The following is a 22357-nucleotide window of genomic DNA, read 5'->3' on the forward strand; positions in this document are numbered from 1 at the left end:
GCCTGCCAACTCGGCCAGCCATCAAAAAAGGTAAACAAATAAATTTGAGTATACATTTAATTTTATATCTTTGTTCATTTACCCATTCTCAAAATGTCTACAAAAGTTACAAGCCATATGGGACTAGCCAACGAAAATAAAACACATATTTTATTGGTGCTTAAAAATGTCTCTGTAAGTATAAATAATATTTAATATTCCCCTGTTAATTTTCACAAGTTATATGCATGACTTTCAGACTATCGTTGTCTACTGCTGATTTACTTTTTTAAAATATACCTCGATAGGCAGGGATGGTATGAAGTTGTCGTTCTCTAAATGTTTTATTTTTCTGGTGCTGTGCTGCTTCGACTTTAATTTAATTACTGGCTGCCTCATTCTTAGTGTCCCGCTAGAAATAGTCATAATTGCCGATTCTGTCACTAGTTGCGATTTTTCTTCAGGTATTCCGTCGGAGCGAGATTTTGCAACAGTGTGTCGAATAGCTTTCGTCGAATTTCGAACGATTATATTTTCATCGACAATTATCGATTTTGGCGTGCTTGCTGTTGTTCGGCGCTTAAACTTATTTATCGATTCGATTTCCTTATCGATTGTTGCGTTTTTTGTTGGTTCTGGTGCTACAGTGGAATTAAAGTGTTTGCGCCGTTGATAAATTCGTTTTGACTTTTTATAATCCACTTTGGATTTATTGGAATTTGTGGAATTCCTAGATATTTGAGCCGGAACTTTTTTAGTCGATGCCAAAACCCTAAGTTTTCTCAATTTTCTGTTCACATTTGTTCTTCTTGTTGTGGGTGTGTGTGTACTAGAAATCGTATCCGGTAATGTAGTATTACTTTCGAAAACAGCTGATGTGGTTAGATTTTGTAAATTCTTTGGCGTTTCTTTGGTCGTAACTAAATTTTTCAGATGAAGCTTCAACAATTTCAATTTAGTTTCAATATTTGAAGAAAAGTTTTTGGTGGCTTTCATGGATTTTAGTCTATGCTTGTAGGATTGTGCTGTAACTTTCACTGTAGGAAAGCTATTTTGTGTTGGTTGTGGTGTGGTCCAAATTTGAAGATTTTGAGGAATCGTAGATGTAGATTCGGTTGTTGTTGTGGTCGATGTTGTCGAACTAAACCAATTCGGCCGGGTGCTATATTCGAAATCAAAAAAAGTTGTTTTCGCTGGTATAAATTCAGTAGTTGTCGTAGTGCTAGTTGAAATTGGCTGTGTTGTGCGCTGTAATCGTTCTGTAAAGAGCTCTTGAGGACTTGCTGTGGTAAATTCTGCGTGACTTGGGCGAAATTGTTGGTCCTCTATTGGAGATTTAGCCAATTTTGATGCAGAATGAGGTAGAATTACATCGTCAAGGGTAAAGTAGGTATGAGCAACATAATTAAAGAAAGGCAAAGTAGTTGTCGTTGTTACTGGTTGTTCACTGGGCATACTGTGGGAGCTATATTGGTCTTTTGAATAGTCTTGGAACGAGTTTTTAATGCAGTTCTCTGCGCAATTTGTCCAGCTTTCATTGGAGTAGTCAGAATGATTCCACTGATTCGTAACGCCCATCAAACGTTCTGCCTTTGAAACTGTTCCCGCAGCAAGCGGTACGAAAGCGTTAACGGGAGCTGTGTTAAAATCCAGTGGAGGGTTTACGGGACCCGAAGTATACTCAATTGTGTTAACAGGAGCCGCAACGTAGTCCACTGTGGTAGTAGTAGAAGGTGTGGCGGTGGTTTTAAAACCATGAACGTTATTCAAGTCCCTGAAGACGCTTCTGGAAAAAAATAGAAAAAGTTACCACATCTCTACAAAACATATAACAAACCTTTTTGAATTGGCATAAGCTTCGTGATATGGAACATGTGAGTGTACATATCTTGGTAGCATCTGCATACTACGCATATAGTTTTTCAAGCGCATTTTTCCAACCAAAATAGGAGTCCTATTGTTGTACCAATAAAACTTTCTCATAGCATTTGGATGTTGTCTATATAAAACAATTCCTGGATGATCCATGGACCACATCTATAAAATGATAAACGTTGCACACTTTCGCTTTTCTTTAGAGTTATCCATTTTGAATATTTACCTGTCGTTTTGGTCTCATGTAGGTAGAAGATGCTTTAATATTGACCAGTATATAGAACAATCCTAAGGGAATAAAATAACGTTAATTTGAAGGGTCATGTTAGACTCTGGCTCTCGTACCTATTGTCATGTAAATGACAATAATTCGATTTTTCACTTTCCCCAACATTTTGTACGAATACTTTTTACTGCAGACAACTAAAGACTACTAGCAATGGTTTTTCATCCAAATTATTTGCTTGCTGGTTGGGAATTAGTATGTTGGCAGACTAAAGAGGGGATATAAACTATGTAGATCATTCACCCTTTTAAAAATATATTATTGCAGTAACATTTTTTTATTGATTTTAAAATACTTTCGTCTCTATATTTAATGTTCCGCTGTAACAGAGGGTTCTGGAAAAATAATGAATACTATACTATTTAGTACTATTATCTCTCCCTAAGACGGTATATGAATGATCGTTGCTTGGATAGTTTTCAGATGCTGCGACTGAATGCTAGCGTGTGTGCTATGGTGCATAAAAATCAACGCTTGGACAAGCTCATCTTTTCTGTTATAATTGTTGCACACTTTCAAGGGGTACGTCCACTTTCACAAAGAAAAGGAGCAGCCCTCTTGGTAGAGAACGTGTTGATACCCATTGATGTGTTTAAACATTGCGTTATCAACATTCCGTTTGACACATTGTTTATGAGTCGGAAAGATTTCGTGCCTGATTAGTTTTAATTATTTACTAGAATCGCATTCCTGATTAATTATAATTGTTCGGTAAATGTTCAAAAACCCTATATAAATATAGGTAACATGAAACTGATAACAAAACGGAGCAAAATGTCGGGACAAGCAGTCAAGGGCTTCATCGAAAATAAAAGGTAATAATCACTATTTTATATTGTTGAACAAAAAATGTAATCTAATGATTCTTACCTTTCAGAATTTTTTGGATATTTGTGATAATTTTTATGAAGAATGTAAATGATACGGATTGTACCAGCAGCGGAGTGACAAAGACTTTTCCATCAGTGGGAATATGTCTGACAATGGGCCGTTCAACGGATGAAGTTAAGGACGCCGTTCTTAGACGTTCTCCCGGGGAAAAACTACCACGGAACTATATAAGAATGATAAAAGATTATCTTTTTGTAAGCCCCAACGACTTTTACCGTGGTGGAGCTCAATATTGTGAAGGACGAAATTCCACATGTGGAGTCGATATTTTAGACATGAGAAGGGAGGTATTGAAAAGATTGCTTTAATTATTTATCTTTAAATGATGACTTACCACTTCGGTTCCAGTTACTTCCCAGAAAGTGCACGGAGATATTTGACAAAATTTACTTTGGTGAAAAATTGCTTCCCCACTGCGAACAAATATTCAAGTTTCATGAACTTGAATTGGGTTATTGTTTTCTAGCAAACAATTACATGGACTAGTATGTCTAACAGGATTTAACTTTATATTAAGCTTGCCGTTCACTTTTATTTCCCTCAGTGACAGCACCGATACAATGCCTTTGCAATACTCTTCGTTGGACAAACACCGGAATCTACGCTTGGTCTTCCAACCCCCCAAACTATATAACTATGAAGTAAAATCCCAATATATACGATGCCCGATAATTACATTTTTATTTTTTAGTTGCATGTCCTAAGCAATGAGGATGTACCGAATTTTGCTAGTTCAGGCCCCGGGATAACCTCTTATCATACCAAACAAATTTACGAAGTCGAGGAGACTCCGAACCGCAAATCGATCAACGAACCAGTATCTCAACGGCAATGTAGATTTCCAAGTGAACATAGTATCAAGGGAATTCCTTACAGGTTCGTAGTAAGATATGTACTAAATCCTTGTTTGCTTTGAACTTTTTTCCGAAGTCATTCGACGTGTGTGGGTAATCGCTTCAGTGAAATGGGGATGGATAAATGTAATTGCTCCGTATTCAGTTATGAAGATCCAAGTAAGTTACTTTAATTGATAGTATTTTTTTTTACCGTGTTTGATTTTTTAGGTTCAAAAAACTTTTGCGGTGTACAGGGATTAATCTGCTTGGCTGAAGCAGAATTAGCTATGAGTGGTAAAATTATTATAAAAATATACTTTTAACAGAAATAAAATTGCAAGTTATAGAACATATTGCTGCTGACAAGACTTGCTTACCGTCCTGCGTGCATCAAAATATTACACGTATCGGGTAAGCGAAAAAAAATCAATTGATTTTTTATCACTTTTAATCTTAATCACCCAAAACTTATAGGGACAAGGATTATGACCTGGAAGGCTATGTGGTCGAAATTAAATTAGTATCTCGAAACTAGTTATAATGGTAAGATTTAAATATTGTTTTAACCGGTTTTTAAGTAATATTTTGTAGCTTTTCCTTTGGTACTGCAATTGTAAAAGATTCTTTAATCACACTTAACCTGTTTTTCATTGAAAATATATTCTGAGCTTTGTATTGACGTGCACATGTTGAATATTAAATATTTTTATACATTTTTATTTAAAACTGTTTTTTAATCTTCGGAAAAATCTCGTGCATGCACTGAAACCTCGCGTGCATCTTTTGGTATCCAATTAAAGGATGGGTTATGAATCAAAACTTGCGTGCCGGATTGCGACATATTCATATATAAATATATACTATATGTTCTCCATGCGCTCTAAATATGTATATTTATATATTTGTTACAAAGCAATAATCAAAACGGAGCAAAATGTCGGGAAAAGCAGTCAAGTTTTTAACAAAATTTTTAATATTTCTCGTTAGTAATAAGAGGTAAATTTACTCAAGAATATAAATGTTGTCTGTAAGCTAATTACAGATTTCGAAATTATCGTTGTAGACTATTTTGGATATTTGTGATCATGGTTTCTGGATGGAACATGGTCACAATATTCATTCTTTTGAAGAATAGATATGAAACGGATTCCACGAGTATTGGAGTCTCCACTGCATATAGTCGTTGGACGAACACCTTTCCATCGATTGGAGTCTGCCTGTCGAAAAGTCGGATAAATAAAGAATTTACAGAGGCTGTTCAGCGACGTTTTCCTGGAAAAAAACAACCCTACACCTACACAAGAACCTTATACGACTACCTCTTTATAACACCCAATAACTTGTACATAAAGCCGGAATATTGCCCAGATATAAATTCTTCATGTGGAGTTGATATTTTAGACATGAGAAGAGAGGTATAGTATTTTTCAATATGACATATTTTTTTCAAACTATTTTTTCCTATTTGGTATAGTTATTTCCCACAAATTGTTCGTCATTTCTTGAAAAAATATACTTTGCGGAAGTATTGCTACCGGACTGCGAAAAAATATTCAAGTTTCATGAACTAGAAATGGGTTACTGCTTTCTTGCTAACAATTTTATGGACTAGTAAGTTTAATTAGTCATAAACTTAACATATAATTTGGATATTACTTTAGATTCTCTTAGTGACAGTACCGAAGATATGCCTTTGCAATATACTTCCCTGGACAAATACCGGAATCTACGATTGGTTTTGCGAAGTGGCTTAGTATATGGATATGAGGTAAGAACCTTAAACGTATGGTAGCTCCTTTAATAAAATTTAGTCCAATTCATTTTTAGTTATTCATTCACAGTCCTGAGGACCTGCCCTATTTTAATGCTATAAGCTATGGAATTTCCGGTGACACTTCGATACATTCCTTCAATGTCGAGGAGATTCACAATCACGAAAATGTCATTGAGGAGCCAATTTCTCAAAGGCTTTGCAAATTTCCAAGTGAAAGTACTATTGAGGGTCTTCCCTATAGGTTAGTTTTGATGAGGGAATTACATATATGAATAGAATTCTTCTCAATTTAAACACGTTACCACAGTTTTTCGATATGTATGTCTCTTATCCGAAGTGAAATTGAAATGGAACTCTGCAACTGCACTCTGTTTAGCCATAAGGATCGAAGTAAGTTAGCCACTTAAGGTTAAACACCTTATAACCGTTTTACTTTTACAGGTTCAAAGCACTATTGCGGAGTGGCGAATGTTTCCTGCTTGGAACACGGTAGCTAAAACTGTTTCGAATGGTAATGTCAGTGGTTTTATCATATTGTTTCAGGAAAACTGGCCGAAAAAGTGAAGAGCTATGTTGGATCTCATATGGCATGCTTGCCATCCTGCATGGAACAACAAATTAGTCTTGTCGGGTAAGTGACTGGTGGCTGTCTTTCTTATTCGTAATACTATCGCTTCTAGGTCTCGAGATGATAAAAGTAAAATAAGCGAAGAAGAGGGGTTTGTGGTCGAAGTACAAATAGCATCTGCACCCACCGCGAGATATTACAGAACAGTCACCCAGACCAAACTAGATCTAATAGGTAGGGTTTTTGAAATACCTCCTCCATAATTTAAAGAGTCTTCTTTTCAGTTGGAATTGGAAGTGTAATAGGACTTTTCTTCGGGGCATCTTTACTTAACATTTTGGAAATAAGCTCATATTTTGTAAAAAAAATTAAAACTATGATTTTAGGTTAGAATCTTTAATACACTAATTTTACAACTTCGCAGCGGCTTGCACTTGGGTTTTAATTACACAAATCAATAAATATATGTATTTAAAAAAGGTAAAAGTGTATTTTTATTTCAAATGATGTCAATTTTTATTAAGGAACAAATCTAAGCAATTGTTTCCGAATTCGTTTTCTGAATAGAAGCATTCTTAAAAAGAAAAAGCTTCTCATTTAATTGCAGGACTTTGCTCTCAAGACTGATTTCGATAATAAGATCTTTGCCTGAAAAAATATATGTTGATTTAATCACATCTCCCATATTATTCATATAAACAATGCTCGATATTATAATATGATTTGTATTTCGGATTTTGCTCATTAATACAACATTGTCGGAAACAAATTTCTTATCTACTTTTTTAAAACCAAAACAAAACCGAAAGAATGAAGGGAAAAAAAATCATTTGAATTTATTTCACCGTTTATATAGATCTTTAAGATTAAAGATAGATTAACAAAATACAATTTATATTTTTTGGTGTCCCTAAGCCTTGTTTTTTCAATGTTTGGATACCTCCCACAGTGATTTCTGTATTGTTATTTCACTTGTCGCCTCCGGTCACACTATTTTCAAAACGTAAACAATAATTGATTTTTCCTACAAAACAAAAGTTATTGAAAATGTCTGGAGTAGCTGCTAAAAAGATTGCCGAAGCGGAGAATCTAGTAAAGCAGGCCGAGAAGAGGTACTTTCAAAAATAATTCCTGCATTCATGGACGAGTCTTCGAAATGTTTTAATCTTTGCAGCTTGAAATTGTCTATGTTGAAATGGGTACCTGATTACGATAGTGCTGCCGATGAGTACTCCAAAGCGGGTGAGTGCTATAAAGCTTGTGTGACTAATATTCTCTACAAATATCCACGTACAATAAACAAGTATGTTCAGTATAACGTAACCATAAAATATTATATATTTTGGAGATACACACATACATATTTGTCTACGTGGTTTGGGTATACACATATTTATTAGAAAGCTTGTTAGAGAATGTTTTGCATATGTTAAATAACGATTAAGTAAAGTTACCAAAATATATAAAATTATATTTCTAGCCACTGCATATCGAATAGCCAAAAGTTATGATAAGAGCAAGGAATGTTTTCTGAAGGCCATCGACTGCTATAAGAACAACAAAGCCTGGTTCCATGCTGCAAAGGCTTACGAGCAGGTTAGCAAACAAAACGAAAATATTTCGGGGTGACAAAGAAATCTCTTATAACCAAATTTGGTTGAAATCAAACCAAAATTATAAAAATGTACAAATTATCTTTGTTTGAAACAGATTCTGTGTCACCGAGGAATATTTCTGTTCATATCTAATAAGCCTAAGTATCTTTCAGATTATTCTGCTGTCTAAAGATGCTGACAAATTGCACGAAGTTGAGGAGTACGCCAACAAGTCTGCTAATTTGTATCAGCAGCATGGCTCTCCAGAAGCAGCGGCGTCCGCATTGGATAAGGCCGCAAAGTTAACTGAATCCAAGCATCCTGACATGGCACTAAGATTCTACCAACACGCTCTGGAAGTTATAATGGTGAGTACTATTTAATGGCATTGTTTATTTAATTAATATTCATACCTGACAGATTGAGGATTCCGTCCGTCAAGCAGCTGAGTTTGCATCGAAAGTTTCAAGAATACTGGTGAAACTTAGGAGGTAAGTGATCCACATATCACCTTAACGATAATAAAGTTAATAAGTTCAAATCCGTCAGGTACGAAGAGGCCACAAACGCGCTCAAAAAAGAAATAAGCCTCAATCAGCAAACGGAATCCTATGGGCAAATTGGGCGGCTAGTTGTAGCCTTGGTAATGGTACAATTAGCACGCGGTGATTCTGTGGAAGCCGAAAAGACGTTCAGAGAATGGGGCAATTGCTGTGAGCCAGAAGAAGTGGCCACATTGCAAACTCTTTTGCAAGCCTTTGATGACGAAGACCCAGAATTAGCTGCCAGGATGCTGGCATCTCCATTTATCCGACACATGGATGTTGAGTATGCAATTCTATCCAAAAACATTCCATTACCTCAAGGAATACAGCTGGAAAAGAAAACCGGCGATAATGCTGGAATTGTAAGTACTAATATTTTATTATCTTGCATTTGGAAAATATTGCTTACTTTACACATAATACAATATAATGTGTCCCGTATCCGATAGCAAATGTTCACTTTTTGTAAAATTTTAAAAATATCTATAACTCAAATGTGAAAACAGCTGATTTATCCTCAAGTATACTCTTTAAAACTAACAAGAACTTATTTCTTTCTCTTTTAGGAAACCAATGACGCCGAGGACGAAGGGGGTCTATGCTAAATACATTAAAGTTTTTCGGTCTGCTTGTTAGTCAAAATATATTTATCGTTAATAATAACGCTTTTAATATTTAAACTGTTAAATACAAATTTCATCGCAATCGTTGTACTAAATATCTTAAGAATTAAATAAAACAAAGATACGTATTTTGGGATGTTTTAGAATTGGGAAATCATATGTTTGGGACTTATACATATGTGGCATATAATTTTTTTTGCTCGCCTAATAAACAATTTAATAGAGCAGAGTCAAACCTCTCAGTCACCAGCACTCGAATCTTCATGAAAATCTGTTAGACTTAATATTATGTATTATATCTAATTTTCTAAAATGAAAATAAATATTAAATGTTCCCATAACAAAATACTTTGTGCCATTCTACCGTTCCAAACAGAGGACAAACGTTCATGACGCGTCACGACGCATGTTGATATTTTGCATAGGCCTGGCAACTCTAACCTATGCGAAATAACCGACCAAATTGATTCGTCCGGTTGTTCGTGAAAGAAGGCGGAAGGTTAAACAGTATTTGTAATATATACTCGGCAAGCAATTTGAAAATTGTGAAAGTAAAAAACTACAGGAAAAATGGTACGTACACTAGAGACTCTCATTCAGATTCAGGTGGGAAAAGCATGCGGTTAGAGTGAATCGCTGGAAGCGAGTAGGAGTGCGAATAAGTGTCTTCGATTCGATGAATCATATAAGCATCTCCTTTGAAATCTGTATATACATACATTCAGATAAGTGTGTATATATACCAATCATACATATATTTCCACTTTTTTTTTTTTGCCGATATGTACGTTGGCCATATTCGGGCATATACATGGTCATGAATGTGTGCGTATACATATATACCAAATTAGTCATTGGTAGCAGGCGGATATTACTCATTTATTGAAGTGTTTCATACTCTCGCACTCGTTAATGGTAAATTCGCGAAAGCAATCGCAGAAGAATGCTCAAAAGTGGCAGCTGGAAAAATGGAGCGATTAAAAATTAAAAAGTTGGAAAGAGAAATGCACACACACATTTCGATTTTCATGTCTATATGTATATATTTTTACACACTTGAGTGTGTGTGGGTATACCGCTTTTTTTATAATTCGATGGCTATAAATATGTACGTACGTTTGTATGTATCTGCTTAATGCTTATTTTCTCGCAGACGCAAAATGTGTGTATGTAAAACTATATTACCATACAGAAATATGTACAAAAATATATATCCAGGCATACATATTTAAGGTGTGATCGTTTCCTTGCGCCTAGCGTATGTATGCACGTACATATGTATGCCATCTGGTTGTGTGTGTGATGCAGACGTCTGTATGTATGATACATTCGATTTTGTCCGCATTTTCCCCCCCAAATATTATGGAAAATCGGGCATTTTCCTCTCCCTTCTTGTGGGGGAAATTGTGGGGAAAACAATCAGACTGCCCCTTCCCATTTTCATTCTGACTTTTCTCGGCTTGTTCTCACCCTTAAACTTGCCGGCACTTGTGAACTTACCCTTGAACTTTTTGAGCGCCGGGAAATAAAAAGCGAGAATATGAGCTGTTAATGGTGCCACGCCCACCACTCCCAGTCGAAATGGTGGCCACATGCCGCCAACTCATTTAACCGGTAAAAGTTCTGCGGTAGCAATGGCAATAAGTAGCATAAATTATTTACCTTAATGTTTGTTATTGCCGGCAATCAAAGAAATAAAATTTGCGAAGCGGAAAAGAGACGGCCATACTGTCAGCTGAATGTGGGCAGTTATGTCTGCAGTTACTCCTCACACACACACACACAAATCTACATCAGTTAAACACAGGGTGACTAGTGCATTATGTAGCACTCGAATTTTAAACAAATCACTCCTAATATAAATTGTAAATGAAATAGTCTTTGATAAGCGATATAAGACAGCTCATACTATGAGTTACTTTCTTTTTATATCTTAATCATGAGTCACTATACCCAAATTTATATTACCTGCATAAAAATTAAATATTTTGAAGTTGAATGTTAAAACATTTTGTTTCCAGTATAAAACTTGAATTTAATAATTTCAAAGCTGTTGAATAGTATTAAAATTGGCTGTCCCTTAAATTACGATGTTTCAAGTTTTATATTTAAATCATACATAAAATACGTAGAGCACCCTGTATAAGTATATACTTAAGTACATCTGCCGTTGACAGTTTGGCGCGCTTTGAATATTAAAAATATATACATCATTTTCATTTTTCTATTATCTTTTTAGGCTTCTGGTGTAACTGTGTCGGATGTCTGCAAGACTACATATGAGGAAATAAAGAAGGACAAAAAACATCGCTATGTTATTTTCTACATTCGCGATGAGAAGCAGATTGATGTGGAGACTGTGGCAGATCGCAACGCCGAATACGACCAGTTTCTAGAAGATATCCAGAAATGCGGTCCTGGAGAGTGCCGGTAAGTTGTGAATAACTAAAAAGAGGGGGTCTGGAAATCCCTACCTTACTTGTACTCCAGTCTAATCGATACTAACTTCAACATTTAACTACTTTCTCAGGTACGGATTGTTCGACTTTGAATACATGCACCAATGCCAAGGCACCTCTGAGAGTTCAAAGAAGCAAAAGCTGTTCCTTATGTCATGGTGTCCCGATACTGCCAAGGTATGTTTATCATCACGAGACAAGCAAATCCAGGAACTAATCCAATCCTAAATTTCCCCCCACAGGTCAAGAAGAAGATGTTGTACTCTAGCTCCTTCGATGCTCTCAAGAAGTCGCTGGTGGGAGTGCAAAAGTACATACAAGCCACTGATCTTTCCGAAGCCTCCCGGGAAGCCGTCGAGGAGAAACTCCGGGCCACCGACCGCCAATAAACTGTACGAGCACTGTGCATTGCATTTAACAAACAAGGCATGCATGAAACAGCGATGGAAACACGTATCCTGTTGAGATCGCCAATTTGTATGAGAATTTTCTACATAATTTGTATTTTCAGTAGAAATAAAGAATGAAATATTTAACTTGATCAAGTCGCATTTCAACATTTCCAAGTGTGGTAAAAATCTTGTACCGCTGGATACACTTTATTATTAAGACCTAAGATTACAATATACATAAGAAAACTAAATTGTAAACCGAACATTTAATAGCCATGCTGAATCACTAGTGTCTGGAGAACCTTTCGAATCTGGTGTCCAGTGTTCAGGCAAGACTTCAAACCTAGCGAAAAGGCCACCGACAGGATGTCTATTGCATGTTCCTGCAGAAGCACCGACATCTCCGGGAGATTGTCGATAGCTGTCGCCGCCACCGAGGAGTTTTCGTCCCGCAGGCATTGAATGTAGGCGTTCAGGGTACACAGATTGATGTCCGAGTTGCCGGGATTGTGCTTGAGATGCCTTATCAGAATGATGAAAGCGATGGACCGAATCTGAGCACTCGGCGAGAAGATCAGATTGAGCAGTCGTTCAAACAGCTCATTGATAAACACAAATCTCTTGGAAGTGAGGCACTCCAGCTCCTGCATGGGACCCAACACGACGTCCTCAGTGTTCGCCTGCTTTATGATCTTGACCAGGTCGAGAAAGTGTGGTGATATGTCCGAGTAGTTCGATCGGCTGTATGAGCCCAGCGTAAGCACCGACAAAGGTCCCCTGCTGCCGCCCACGTCGATGGGAGTGGACGGGATTCCCTCGGCTGGCTCCTCTGTCACTACGGGTTTGCTGACCGATGGCTTCACCTCGAAGTGCTCATCCAGATCGTACTCGTACTTCACCTCCTCGTCGTCTAATTCGGTGGCCGAGTGCGACTTGTGCTGCAGCAGGGCGACTGCCTGGACAAGAACCTGCAGCTTGCCCAGCGAGGTGTACTTGGCAGCCAATTCTTTGAGGATGCCCACGTACTGCTCGATAAAGAGAAGGGCACTCGAGGGATTGTAATTTATGTAGGCCTGCAGCATCTGTACAAACTTATTCAGCATTTGGCAGGCCTCCTTTACCGAGCTGTGGTGTTTGAAGAAATTGAAGTAGCACGACAGCGTGTTCTGGATCTCGTTCTTGTACGCGTCCTCGAAGATGGTTGGTTGCAGCAGCTCCAGCGTCCTCAGGATCTGGACAAATCGGTGAAAGTGGTGCTCCTCCCGCAGAGCCTTCATACTGAGCTGGGCCCGGCCCTGCATAATCGACGACAGAACGCTCAATTGGCGAAGGAAGAGCAACGGATGCGAGGCAGCTAGCTTGCGCAGGAGCAACTCGGTGTCCGTTGACAGGGTTTCAAAATCCTTTTTGCCCACCAAGCTTCCCAAGCAGGTGATTAGGTTATTGGATACCTTGTCGGCCTGGCAGCCTTTTAAACTTTGTAATTTGTAGGCCTGTTCACCGGTTTTGCTCGGTTTCAGGAACTTGACGCGTGGGTACATGATGTACATCTGCTGCAGGACCTGCAGTTTCAAATAGTCTGAAACGGCACTCTTCTCCACGTGTTCCATCACCAGGACCATGAGATCTCTTCGCTTATCTGTCAGTTTGAACAACAGGTTCATTCGCGAGCAGAGCTTGAAATCGTAGTTTCTGCTATCCACCTTGACCTCGGAAAGGCCTTCGTGCAGAATAAAGTGGGCAAACGGTTCCAGTTCGGAGGTCTTAAGTAAAAAGAAGGCATCTGGCCGTACGTTCTTTGACATGTACTTCTCGCGGCCCTTCCACAGCTTTGGATTTGTAGTTAGCGCCTCGAAATAGTTAAGAACTGTGGCGTAGTCGTAGTCTTCATGGAAATTCTTGAACAAGTACTCGGCAATCCTTTCGATCGTATCCCAGTTTGTTTGGTGATTAATCAAAGACAGCAGATAGAACCTAAATTCGCTGCAGGACTTCGAGAAGAGGAATCGCTCCTTTAACAGCTGCGTGGAAACAATCTCAGGATCCACTTCAGAAAGCCAGTCGATGAAGAGTCCGTTCTGGAATAGCTGATCGCTCTTGCTTTTGGCCACATTCTTTTGGTCCTTGGTCTGATCGAAGCTTTGGATGATGCCCCTGACGATCCGCTTTCGTGCCATCAATGTAGTGTTCGCCTTAAACTGCTTCACATAAATCTCTCGGGAATTCCTCAACATGAAAACCAAGCTATCGTGATATAGTTCGGTTCTCTGCAGCAGGCTGGAGTCGGTGAAATTGTGCTTGAAAATACTAAAGTTCTTTTGCAGAGTGTTCTCCAGAATATGGTACTTGTCGCTGTGCAGCATGCAACTGAAGAAGGTCCTCAAAAAAGTGCAGGCATGCCGACTCATAATGACATCGCAACCCACAGCTATCACCTCGGTTATTGCAGCGACCACATCGTTTCGACTGCTACTCGGGCTGGCCAACATGTCCAGCAGTTTCTGAATCAGGGATCGGCAATCGCTCCTCGCAACGGTCAGGTGATCTGGCTGCGTTAGAATGGTTTGGGCCACCTCTTTGGTGGCCAGGAAATCGCTCGAACCACTTGTCGAGTCTAAAGAATCGTAGTCGCCTATCTCCACGGTTTCCTGGATGACCACACTGATTTTGGGCAGATCAGGCACGGTCTGCGAGTGGGAATGCAAATCGAGCGCCTGCACGGTGTAGTGTCCATTCTTTGCACCCCGGGCCTGCTGAATCTCAATCAGCTGCGCCAGATATGCCTTGTTGAGAATGGCATTCTTCACCAGATCGAACTGCTCCAGTACAGCGGTGTCCAGCATGGCCAGCAGCTTGGACATCGAGTTGACCGGCGTGCCGAAATTCTGCACGAACAGCACAATCTGATCTGGCGTCAGGTCGTTAAGGGCGGCCTCAATCAGTCTGTCCACCGAGGAGCGGATCATCTTCAGCTTTAGCCAGTCGGGCAGCAGTTGAACCTGTTCCTGCGGCATGCTGGGCAAAAAGGCAACGGGCGCCGGTCGTCCTGGCGGGAACCAATAATCCAATATGGGTATCGATTCGGGCATGTTGCTGTTTGAGTATGTGAGTAATATTATGAAGGCGTGAATTATGTTAATGTGGAGGGGCAGTTGCACTCCATCGTCAAACTGAACCATCAGCAAGTCTGGATACTCGGTCCACTCGTACGGTTCATGGTACTCCCTCAGCTTGATAATATAGTTATTAAACATGACAAAAAGGCACTTGAGTGTCTGAATGCGGTTCTCGTCGGGAACGTAATCATAATCCTCCTGGGAAATAATGATGTGCTGGAACATTGTGCTGCGCTCTACAATCAGCTGCGCCATATCGATGACATGATCGAGCATTTCATTTACCGGATCATTCAGCGTGTGAGCAGTAATGAACTGAATGTAGGCCATAATCAATTCTGGGCAGTTCTCCACTTGGCAGGCAGCTCGAAGCTGGGGAATAATGAAGGGCTTGACCTCGAAGAAGTGGGGAATTTGCTGGATCGACTTCAAAAGCCATTCGTTTTCAAAGTCCCCAGAGTGCCTAAAGATGATCTTCAGACCGGACAAAGCAGCTACCCGCGATTGTTTTACCGTGGACGATAGCCGTCTAAATATGTAGTCCAGAAGCTCACAAACGATTTGGTGGCTAAGATTCCCATCGAATATCAAATTTCTGAGGAAGTTGACCAGCTCGGCATCGCGACTGTTTTCCTCGTTGATGATGTGCGCATTGAAGAGCAGAAACTCGCACAGACACTGCACTGGAAGATGGCTGAAGTCGCCCTCGCTGTTCTGAACGAGGTCAGAAAGCCAGGGCATGGATTGAGTGGTGCCCTGCCTCTGGATTATATCCAGCAATAAGTCCGGCTTGCGGCAGCGACAGAACAAGTGGCCCAGCTTGTACGTCTGATTAAGAAACTTCAGCTGATCCAACACCATGGAGGGCACTTTGCGCGGCGTGCCCATTGGGTCCATCAGCATGAGCTGGGTGATCAGAATCGCAGTCTCCTCTGTGATAACTGCATGGGGCGATGTTTGGGCAGCCAGGTACGTCTCGAACTGCAGAATGTGATCCCTTTCAACGGTGATTATCTGGAATATTATCATTGTAGCACATTCAATTAGTTAGCATTAATAAACACTCACCTGCAACTCATCCTTGTTTGCTGCCGAATTGTTAAACTGATTAGTAATGCAAATTTCCATCATCATCTTCATTGTCGGATAGTGATCCCAGCAAAAGGCTCCAAAGGAGGAGGGATTGTGTGCGGATATCATGAGCAAAATGAGCCAGGCCTTCCAGTAAAACGCAATGATAGCCAGCTTGGGTGGCTCGTAATCCGAGGGTAATCGGATATTCTCTGGATGATGGTATTCCGACATGCTGAACAGAAAGTCGATGATGTCGAATTTATTGGCCTGCACAGCCGGTATATTGGTGGCCTTCATGCCTGAAACTCTCTTAATGACCAGCAAAAGGACATCGAAGGTGTTTGCAATGGAGAAGGGAATGTCCTTGGTAATCCCTATTAAAATGATTCGCAATAGGGTCTCCTCGTGAATCGGGGTCTCGGAGATGATCCTCAATATTGCTCCGCGCTCTGGCTCCGACGGCCACTGATCGCACCGCGAATACTGCTCAGGACTGTCCAGCAGCAGCAGCTTGTGTAGCGCCTGGTGATACTCGGCAGCCGGAATCTTGAAGACAGTCGGCACTGTTTCGTACATCCAGGACACCGTGTCTAGTTGAATCTGCGACATCTGATTGTACAGTTTGAGCAGAGCATGGTTGTTTTTCGTATCCCGATTGGTCTTCAGCGATAAGCTGGCTTCCCTAGCCTGCGGCGTGGCGGACAGAAACATGCAGAGACACACAATGTCCACCATGGAGTGGAAAATTCGCTCTTTGAACTCGAACATTTCGATTTGCGGCGTGAGGTCCTCCCGCTCACTCAGAAATGTCTTGCAAAACTTGACCAGGTTTACATCGAAGCGCAGCATCCGCACAAGTTCCCTTAAGAAGACACGCAGGGTGCGCAGGCAATCGTCCCGCTGGAGCAAAAATTCCTGGTAGATTTCAGCCAGATTAGCCGCAGAAAGGTCAGAAGATGTTTGAAACATAGTGGCTGTTGCAATAAATATTAAACATTATAATTAACATGGTATTTTTAAGAAGACTTCTTTTTTACCCAGCATTCCCATATTATTCGGATTCCTGGTGTTCGACAGTTCGTTTTGCACAACCAGCTTCATCACAGTACTCAAGATGTCCGGCTGAAGATAAATCATCTCCTTCAGGCACGACATATAGTGGTTGATCAGGGGCTTGGTTTTAAGACGCATCTTCACCAGGACCAAGAGCACTTCGTTGTCCTGCGTGTTGCGACCCTTGATGTTGAAGCAGATGTACGAGAGAAGTTGCTGGGCGAACTTGACCAGCTTTCCGTTGTGGATCCAAAGCTCCAGCCGGGAGATGCTCAGACATCGCACCTCTGCAATGCCGGAAGTGGTGCACAGGAACTTCAGGAAGTTCCTGGTGTAGTTATCCTGCTGCTGGCGCTTGTTAAGCTGATCGCGAATAGCATCGCTGACGTGCTTCTGCACCACAGTATCGCTGAATCTAGGTTTAGTTGTGCACATGGCATCGGGAATGGGTTCCGATTCGGTATTCAGGGGACTGGCATCCAGGCTTTGAGTGGAATTGTCTCCGGAGTCGTCATCCACGGTCATACTGTCCCTGTGCGATTGACCCGAAGGAAGAGCCGTGCTCACATCCCAGCGGAGCAGACTTATGTGTGGAGTGCGGGTCTTGAAAGCAGCACATATGTTTTTTACGAGAGGAGCACACAACTCGTTGTCCGCCCAGTAGCGCTCGTTGACCGCATCGTCTATGTAGGTGCGCAGCAGTATCTCCGGCCACTGTGATGTCTCCATGAAGCCTCGGGTAAGCAGATTGGCAAAAAGGATGTGCAGATTCGTGTTGTACCGCATTTTTACATTGGCCTCCCGCCGCAGGAAGGATAAGAGGGCACAGGCAACTATATCCGTGCAGAATATACTCGGCTGCAGCTTGGCCACGTAGATCAGGGACAGCAGGGCTATGTTATCCACCTTCGAGCGCGACGAGCTCGTCGTCGTTGTCTGTTTTATAACGCCGCAGACCAGCCGGCCCACAGTTTCGTTGTCGTTCTGCTCCAAGGCCGCGTATATGGTCTCGATCACCGTCTCCAGGTCGCAGTCGATGGCGAACTGCTCCCAGGTTTCGCACTGGCTGCTGCCGGAGGAGATGTCTGTGGCACCCCCATCCTTCAGGTTGCCCCGAAAGCGCTTGCTGGAGCTGGCCAACGAGGAGGAGGCCTCGCGCTTGCGGTCCGACGACGATATGGGCTTGATGGGCAGAATCTTGGACTTGGAGTCATCGCGAACGGCTTTGGTGCCGAGAGCGAAGAGCTCCCCGCCGAGCGGAACCTTCTTTTGGGATCTGTTCGAGCCGCTGCCTTTGCCGCGGTCCATTTTATGCGGATTACCATTCGAGGATTACTCAAAATCCAGCTTCGCAGTGTGGCCATAGTGGCTGAAGATTGACCTAAGGGACTAACGCATTGCGGCGTCAGTGTAAACATTGTAATTTGAAACGTTGGAATTAGTGAAACGTACATAATTATAGCAAATAAAATGGTAATAAGATTTGTTAACTGTATGTATTTGTATTCATTTTTGAAGCTATTAAGACCTTACCTTTATTTATATGGGTAGTCATTAATATATAATAAACAGGTCGTTTTGAACACTTTCCCTTAAGGTCACACTGAAATTGTTTACAAATTGTATTTTCAAGACGGACAAAATAAGTCTTATGAAAAGTTGCGGCATTAACTCAAAATTAAAATTAGGTAGCCAACATGTTTCTGTCCATCGCACCGCCTCTAATGGATTTCGAAGACGAACTGCTGTGGATTAACCAGTCGAACAGCGATAAGGTGGAGATCCTGTACGACCAGTCCAACTACGTTACCCCCAATACAAAGCACCTCATCGAACAGGCATTCCTCCAGCCACTGAGTCTGCAGGATCAGCACATTTTGTTCGATGATCTGTTGAAGCAGAACACGGACATTGCACGCCAATACGGACTGACTCCGGCGAAAGTAAGTTGACCACATTCACAAAGAGAGATCTATGCATGATAATCCTCTTGGCCTATTCTTCAGCTACCTCTGCTAGTTGAAAACAATCCTCTCATTTCCATTGAGATTTTACTAAGACTGATGATGACCACCGACATAACAGAGTATTTCAACATATTGGTTAACATGGATATAACGCTCCACTCCATGGAAGTGGTCAACAGGTAGGGTTCCAAAAATACATTCCCCAAAGCCCCCTACAACTCTCTCTCTTTAGACTAACTACTTCGGGACCTTTGCCCACGGAGTTCATTCATTTGTACATCAGCAACTGCATCTCGACCTGTGAAACAGTCAAGGATAAATACATGCAATCCCGCCTCGTGCGGCTGGTTTGCGTATTTCTGCAGTCCTTGATCCGAAACAAGATTGTGAATGTTAAGGTTAGATCCATAATCATTGCCTTCAAAAAAGTCAGTAGCTTTACCCAACTTTTTCAGGAACTATTCATCGAGATCGAAGCTTTCTGCGTGGGATTCAGCAAAATCAAGGAAGCTGCCGCTTTGTATCGCCTCATTAAACATTTGGAGACCGGAGAGAGTGCTCTGTCTTCCAATTCGCTAGCAAAGTAATGGGTGACCGTCTTGTTTACAACTTAGGTTATAATTAGCGAAATAAAACAGAAAACTCCCTTTGTACATGTAAAACAAATTCACATTTAATAACTTAAGTAACTAGTGTAGAGTTGTGTGCTTTATGAGTGAGTGTTATTGGCTGCCTCGCTGGTATGAAAGAAGAGTGGATCGGCCGAGGGCTTGGGGAAACGGCTTAGGTAGCGTTCAAGTCTTAAGAATTTAATCGAAATCAGGCGCTTGTCGAACCACCAGCCGTTGATCTCGTTGTGAATCATACCGGCGTCCTCCTCGCTGGCGCATCGAATGTACACGCAGCATGATTGGATGTCCAGCTGGACATCGCAGATCTTGCAGCGCGACCCCACCTTCTCTATGATCGAGTCGACGATGGATTGCTTCAAGTTGGCCTGATCCACTTCAGAGGAGTCAAACATGTGCCGAATCTTCAGGCAGGGAGTCGGGGGGTTGGCAATCTTGTTGGAGTTGTCGAAAGCAGGGCTCTGCCACTTTTTGACCAGGCCCACATCCTTCTTGTCCAGGTTCCTGTTCCACGCAATCGTGCGCATCGGCTTGCCATCCCTGTTGACCATTCCAAAAAGCACACGGCTGTCGTTCTTCTCCAGCTGCTTGAGCGCCTTATACCATGAAGATAGGTGCTTAGAGCGATTCTTGGCCGGCACAAACTTCTCCTGCAGCTGGCTGATGATCACTTCGGCACTCTCGGACTGTGAACTAAGGTAAATCAACTCGTTAATGATGTCCTTTGAGAATTGATCGACCGCCAGCAGTGCTTCCTTTTGCTTGACTCGGTAAATCACCACTGCAAAGTATACGACGAGGAATCCAGCTACGATCAGAAGAAGCGATCCAATCACGGTAAAAAAGCGGGTCACTTTCTTCCATACAATGCACTTGAGTGGCAAATTTGGCTCGGAAAGTTCATAATACAAGCTCTTTCCAAGGTCCTTCGAAGAATCCACCACTTTAATGTTCCACTGCGGATTCTCTTCAATAAGATATTTGGCAGCCTTCAAGTTATTGTGCAAAATTCCCCTGTGAGTCGTTGGGCGGCTGACCATTTCCCTTACAAACTCGCCAATTTCCAGGGCGGGCGACAAACTGGCATCCTTGCAGTGATGGAGCCTGGCTCGCTCGTTTAGATGCCTGAAGAGTTCCTCGCTCAAATCCAGTGCATCGCTTAGCGAATCTTTCGCTATGCAATTCACCGTTTCGCCGACCAATTGCAAATCGTTGGGGTTACATAATGTGTACTTCAGTGCTGTCTTGTCGATGGTACTCTGCTCAAACCTCTTGCCCACATACAGGACGGTGATTATTGTCAGAAATATTAAGAACAGCGAAATGAGCACTTGTGGTATTATGTAGGGCCTGATGTCTGGGTTTTTGAAAAACGATTTGAGGTCCGACAAAGCGAATCGATTATGTCTGTCGTTCCTTGGCGGGATTCTCGATACCGGCCCAGATGGATAGTTACATTTCCGCTGGATTGTGGTGTCCCGAAAGCTGAGCAGTCTGTTAACCACACCACCGTCGGATATCTTGACCTTTCCGCTTGGTTTTCCATAGTTATTCGACGTGTCTAAGGCGTACGGCATGGAGCATTGCTGCCGGTACTTTCCATTTAGGCCACCCAAACTATGGGGCGAGCAGTCTCCATCGTAATTGGAGGCCACCACAGGTGGTGGGGCGTACATCTTGGAGGCGGACAACTGCAACGGACTCGAGTCGTTCTCGTCAAAGCTGCGATTGAAAACCGAGGAACTGCGGCTCAGTTCCAAGTCGTTATTGTTGTCTAGGCCGTTGGCGTAGATAAGGGGCGGCTGGGGGGCGTGGTACTGGGGGTACTGGGGATAGGGTAGATTCTGCGAATCCGGCTGCTCCTTGGAGTACAGCACGTACTTGTTGCTCCGCTTTTTCAGCTTGTCCGCGCGGGCGTGCTTCCTCAGCTTCTCAATTAAAACCGCTCGCGTGGTCTCCGTCACCGGAGTGCTGGGAAAACCACTCTGGATTAGCTTTCTGTGCAGTTCCTTGTCGGTCAAACTATTTAGACTCTCGGATGACATTTTTCCTCGCTCTGCAAGAGACACAAAATTGTTTAGAGTGTAGGAAACGCACATGCAGCATACATATGCATACACAGGAATGTGTGCATATATAACTGCATAGCAAAGCACATTTTCGCAAGCTCTTGAAAACAGGCAGGGCGTTTTTTTCTACCAACAAGCTCATAAGTTAGCTCATTAGATTATTAAAAATATGTTTAAAATGCAACAAGCAGGGTGAAATGTGCCATTTAACCGCTGTTTATGGATAGCTTACCTTCACAAGTACACTAATATAAAAATGTCCAACAAGAGAGCGCATCACACCATCTGTTTAGAATGTCACAATGCGATAATTACATATATATAACATAAACTACTGATTTTAAAGCAACAGTCTTACAACCATATTTTGATTACATTACAAATTTATACGGCACATACTAAATTATTAAGTCAAGGGTGCGGCACGAGGTAAAGTGAAACGGTATAGAAATGGATCATAAGTTCTTCACTCACGACATCGGTTATCGATAGGTTATTTTATAATAAATATATTTATTATTGAAGAGGTAAAAATGATAGCTTTTAAATGCTAAAAGAGTAAATGAAAAAAATTATAATTGATACCATTTATTTTTATGAATCATATATTATAAAACAACACACTA

General features: G+C 41.4%; 9 protein-coding genes across 12 annotated transcripts in view; 5 read left to right on the forward strand and 4 right to left on the reverse strand.

The window, feature by feature from the left end:
- The window catches only part of RpL12 (ribosomal protein L12), a 93014-nt gene that overhangs the window by 4719 nt on the left and 65938 nt on the right, over positions 1-22357 (reverse strand). The window lies entirely within an intron of this gene.
- On the forward strand, positions 93-4402 carry LOC108008877 (uncharacterized). The gene is made up of 7 exons (XM_070994765.1): positions 93-174; positions 2883-2955; positions 3018-3318; positions 3380-3516; positions 3576-3672; positions 3723-3907; positions 4342-4402. Exons 2-7 carry the CDS (start codon positions 2888-2890, stop codon positions 4400-4402), a joined length of 849 nt encoding a protein of 282 aa, XP_070850866.1. The 5' UTR covers positions 93-174; positions 2883-2887.
- Positions 148-2382, reverse strand: LOC108008676 (mucin-2). 2 transcript variants are annotated; one of them, XM_065863724.2, is made up of 4 exons: positions 2200-2382; positions 2081-2142; positions 1817-2016; positions 148-1762 (listed from the first exon to the last, which is right to left on the reverse strand). In XM_065863724.2, exons 1-4 carry the CDS (start codon positions 2246-2248, stop codon positions 250-252), a joined length of 1824 nt encoding a protein of 607 aa, XP_065719796.2. In that variant the 5' UTR covers positions 2249-2382; the 3' UTR covers positions 148-249. The 2 variants fall into 2 exon arrangements, with proteins under 2 accessions (XP_065719796.2, XP_036669256.3); XM_036813361.3 differs by having other exon boundaries at positions 150-1765; positions 2200-2362.
- On the forward strand, positions 3957-6689 carry LOC108008144 (sodium channel protein Nach-like). 2 transcript variants are annotated; one of them, XM_070994803.1, is made up of 13 exons: positions 3957-4044; positions 4096-4161; positions 4215-4278; positions 4342-4410; positions 4931-5282; positions 5342-5478; positions 5539-5635; positions 5695-5882; positions 5949-6031; positions 6083-6130; positions 6185-6272; positions 6322-6443; positions 6494-6688. In XM_070994803.1, exons 5-13 carry the CDS (start codon positions 4953-4955, stop codon positions 6598-6600), a joined length of 1200 nt encoding a protein of 399 aa, XP_070850904.1. In that variant the 5' UTR covers positions 3957-4044; positions 4096-4161; positions 4215-4278; positions 4342-4410; positions 4931-4952; the 3' UTR covers positions 6601-6688. The 2 variants fall into 2 exon arrangements, with proteins under 2 accessions (XP_070850904.1, XP_036669257.3); XM_036813362.3 differs by lacking the exons at positions 3957-4044; positions 4096-4161; positions 4215-4278; positions 4342-4410 and adding an exon at positions 4780-4863 and having other exon boundaries at positions 6494-6689.
- gammaSnap1 (gamma Soluble NSF attachment protein 1) lies at positions 7165-9100 on the forward strand. The gene is made up of 7 exons (XM_017072464.4): positions 7165-7321; positions 7384-7451; positions 7690-7805; positions 7978-8172; positions 8225-8295; positions 8354-8711; positions 8916-9100. The coding sequence occupies exons 1-7, from the start codon at positions 7257-7259 to the stop codon at positions 8952-8954; spliced, it is 912 nt and encodes a 303-aa protein (XP_016927953.3). The 5' UTR covers positions 7165-7256; the 3' UTR covers positions 8955-9100.
- Positions 9398-11972, forward strand: tsr (Cofilin/actin-depolymerizing factor homolog tsr). Its single transcript, XM_017072336.4, has 4 exons — positions 9398-9545; positions 11212-11402; positions 11503-11608; positions 11674-11972. The coding sequence occupies exons 1-4, from the start codon at positions 9543-9545 to the stop codon at positions 11818-11820; spliced, it is 447 nt and encodes a 148-aa protein (XP_016927825.1). The 5' UTR covers positions 9398-9542; the 3' UTR covers positions 11821-11972.
- IntS1 (integrator complex subunit 1) lies at positions 11999-18415 on the reverse strand. The gene is made up of 3 exons (XM_017074262.4): positions 17051-18415; positions 16008-16987; positions 11999-15953 (listed from the first exon to the last, which is right to left on the reverse strand). The coding sequence occupies exons 1-3, from the start codon at positions 18372-18374 to the stop codon at positions 12090-12092; spliced, it is 6168 nt and encodes a 2055-aa protein (XP_016929751.3). The 5' UTR covers positions 18375-18415; the 3' UTR covers positions 11999-12089.
- Positions 18651-19699, forward strand: Not11 (CCR4-NOT transcription complex subunit 11). 2 transcript variants are annotated; one of them, XM_017074922.3, is made up of 4 exons: positions 18657-19009; positions 19073-19212; positions 19266-19431; positions 19489-19699. In XM_017074922.3, the coding sequence occupies exons 1-4, from the start codon at positions 18764-18766 to the stop codon at positions 19618-19620; spliced, it is 684 nt and encodes a 227-aa protein (XP_016930411.1). In that variant the 5' UTR covers positions 18657-18763; the 3' UTR covers positions 19621-19699. The 2 variants fall into 2 exon arrangements, with proteins under 2 accessions (XP_016930410.3, XP_016930411.1); XM_017074921.4 differs by having other exon boundaries at positions 18651-19009; positions 19266-19699.
- On the reverse strand, positions 19677-22151 carry MAN1 (LEM domain-containing inner nuclear membrane protein MAN1). The gene is made up of 2 exons (XM_017074920.4): positions 21964-22151; positions 19677-21718 (listed from the first exon to the last, which is right to left on the reverse strand). Exon 2 carries the CDS (start codon positions 21705-21707, stop codon positions 19743-19745), a length of 1965 nt encoding a protein of 654 aa, XP_016930409.3. The 5' UTR covers positions 21708-21718; positions 21964-22151; the 3' UTR covers positions 19677-19742.

Source organism: Drosophila suzukii, chromosome 2R (genome assembly GCF_043229965.1).
Source record: "Drosophila suzukii chromosome 2R, CBGP_Dsuzu_IsoJpt1.0, whole genome shotgun sequence".
NCBI lineage: Eukaryota > Metazoa > Arthropoda > Insecta > Diptera > Drosophilidae > Drosophila > Drosophila suzukii.

Excerpts from the sequence above, each read along its gene's own strand:
- LOC108008144 (XM_036813362.3), top strand. The coding sequence starts at position 4,802 with ATGTCGGGAAAAGCAGTCAAGTTTTTAACAAAATTTTTAATATTTCTC. Across the intron at positions 5,636-5,694 it reads GCTTAGTATATGGATATGAG|TTATTCATTCACAGTCCTGA; the intron begins GTAAGAACCTTA and ends ATTCATTTTTAG. Across the intron at positions 6,273-6,321 it reads CAACAAATTAGTCTTGTCGG|GTCTCGAGATGATAAAAGTA; the intron begins GTAAGTGACTGG and ends TATCGCTTCTAG.
- LOC108008877 (XM_070994765.1), top strand. The coding sequence starts at position 2,888 with ATGAAACTGATAACAAAACGGAGCAAAATGTCGGGACAAGCAGTCAAG. Across the intron at positions 3,319-3,379 it reads TTTTAGACATGAGAAGGGAG|TTACTTCCCAGAAAGTGCAC; the intron begins GTATTGAAAAGA and ends CTTCGGTTCCAG. Across the intron at positions 3,517-3,575 it reads GCAAACAATTACATGGACTA|TGACAGCACCGATACAATGC; the intron begins GTATGTCTAACA and ends TATTTCCCTCAG.
- Not11 (XM_017074921.4), top strand. The coding sequence starts at position 18,764 with ATGTTTCTGTCCATCGCACCGCCTCTAATGGATTTCGAAGACGAACTG. Across the intron at positions 19,010-19,072 it reads ACGGACTGACTCCGGCGAAA|CTACCTCTGCTAGTTGAAAA; the intron begins GTAAGTTGACCA and ends CCTATTCTTCAG. Across the intron at positions 19,213-19,265 it reads TCCATGGAAGTGGTCAACAG|ACTAACTACTTCGGGACCTT; the intron begins GTAGGGTTCCAA and ends CTCTCTCTTTAG.
- MAN1 (XM_017074920.4), bottom strand. The coding sequence starts at position 21,707 with ATGTCATCCGAGAGTCTAAATAGTTTGACCGACAAGGAACTGCACAGA.
- tsr (XM_017072336.4), top strand. Across the intron at positions 11,403-11,502 it reads TGCGGTCCTGGAGAGTGCCG|GTACGGATTGTTCGACTTTG; the intron begins GTAAGTTGTGAA and ends CTACTTTCTCAG. Across the intron at positions 11,609-11,673 it reads GGTGTCCCGATACTGCCAAG|GTCAAGAAGAAGATGTTGTA; the intron begins GTATGTTTATCA and ends TTCCCCCCACAG.
- gammaSnap1 (XM_017072464.4), top strand. The coding sequence starts at position 7,257 with ATGTCTGGAGTAGCTGCTAAAAAGATTGCCGAAGCGGAGAATCTAGTA. Across the intron at positions 7,452-7,689 it reads CGATGAGTACTCCAAAGCGG|CCACTGCATATCGAATAGCC; the intron begins GTGAGTGCTATA and ends TTATATTTCTAG. Across the intron at positions 7,806-7,977 it reads CTGCAAAGGCTTACGAGCAG|ATTATTCTGCTGTCTAAAGA; the intron begins GTTAGCAAACAA and ends AGTATCTTTCAG.
- LOC108008676 (XM_036813361.3), bottom strand. The coding sequence starts at position 2,248 with ATGTTGGGGAAAGTGAAAAATCGAATTATTGTCATTTACATGACAATA. Across the intron at positions 2,017-2,080 it reads ACATGAGACCAAAACGACAG|ATGTGGTCCATGGATCATCC; the intron begins GTAAATATTCAA and ends ATCATTTTATAG. Across the intron at positions 1,766-1,816 it reads GCTTATGCCAATTCAAAAAG|AAGCGTCTTCAGGGACTTGA; the intron begins GTTTGTTATATG and ends ATTTTTTTCCAG.
- IntS1 (XM_017074262.4), bottom strand. The coding sequence starts at position 18,374 with ATGGACCGCGGCAAAGGCAGCGGCTCGAACAGATCCCAAAAGAAGGTT. Across the intron at positions 16,988-17,050 it reads GAATAATATGGGAATGCTGG|CCACTATGTTTCAAACATCT; the intron begins GTAAAAAAGAAG and ends TTATTGCAACAG. Across the intron at positions 15,954-16,007 it reads CAAACAAGGATGAGTTGCAG|ATAATCACCGTTGAAAGGGA; the intron begins GTGAGTGTTTAT and ends ATAATATTCCAG.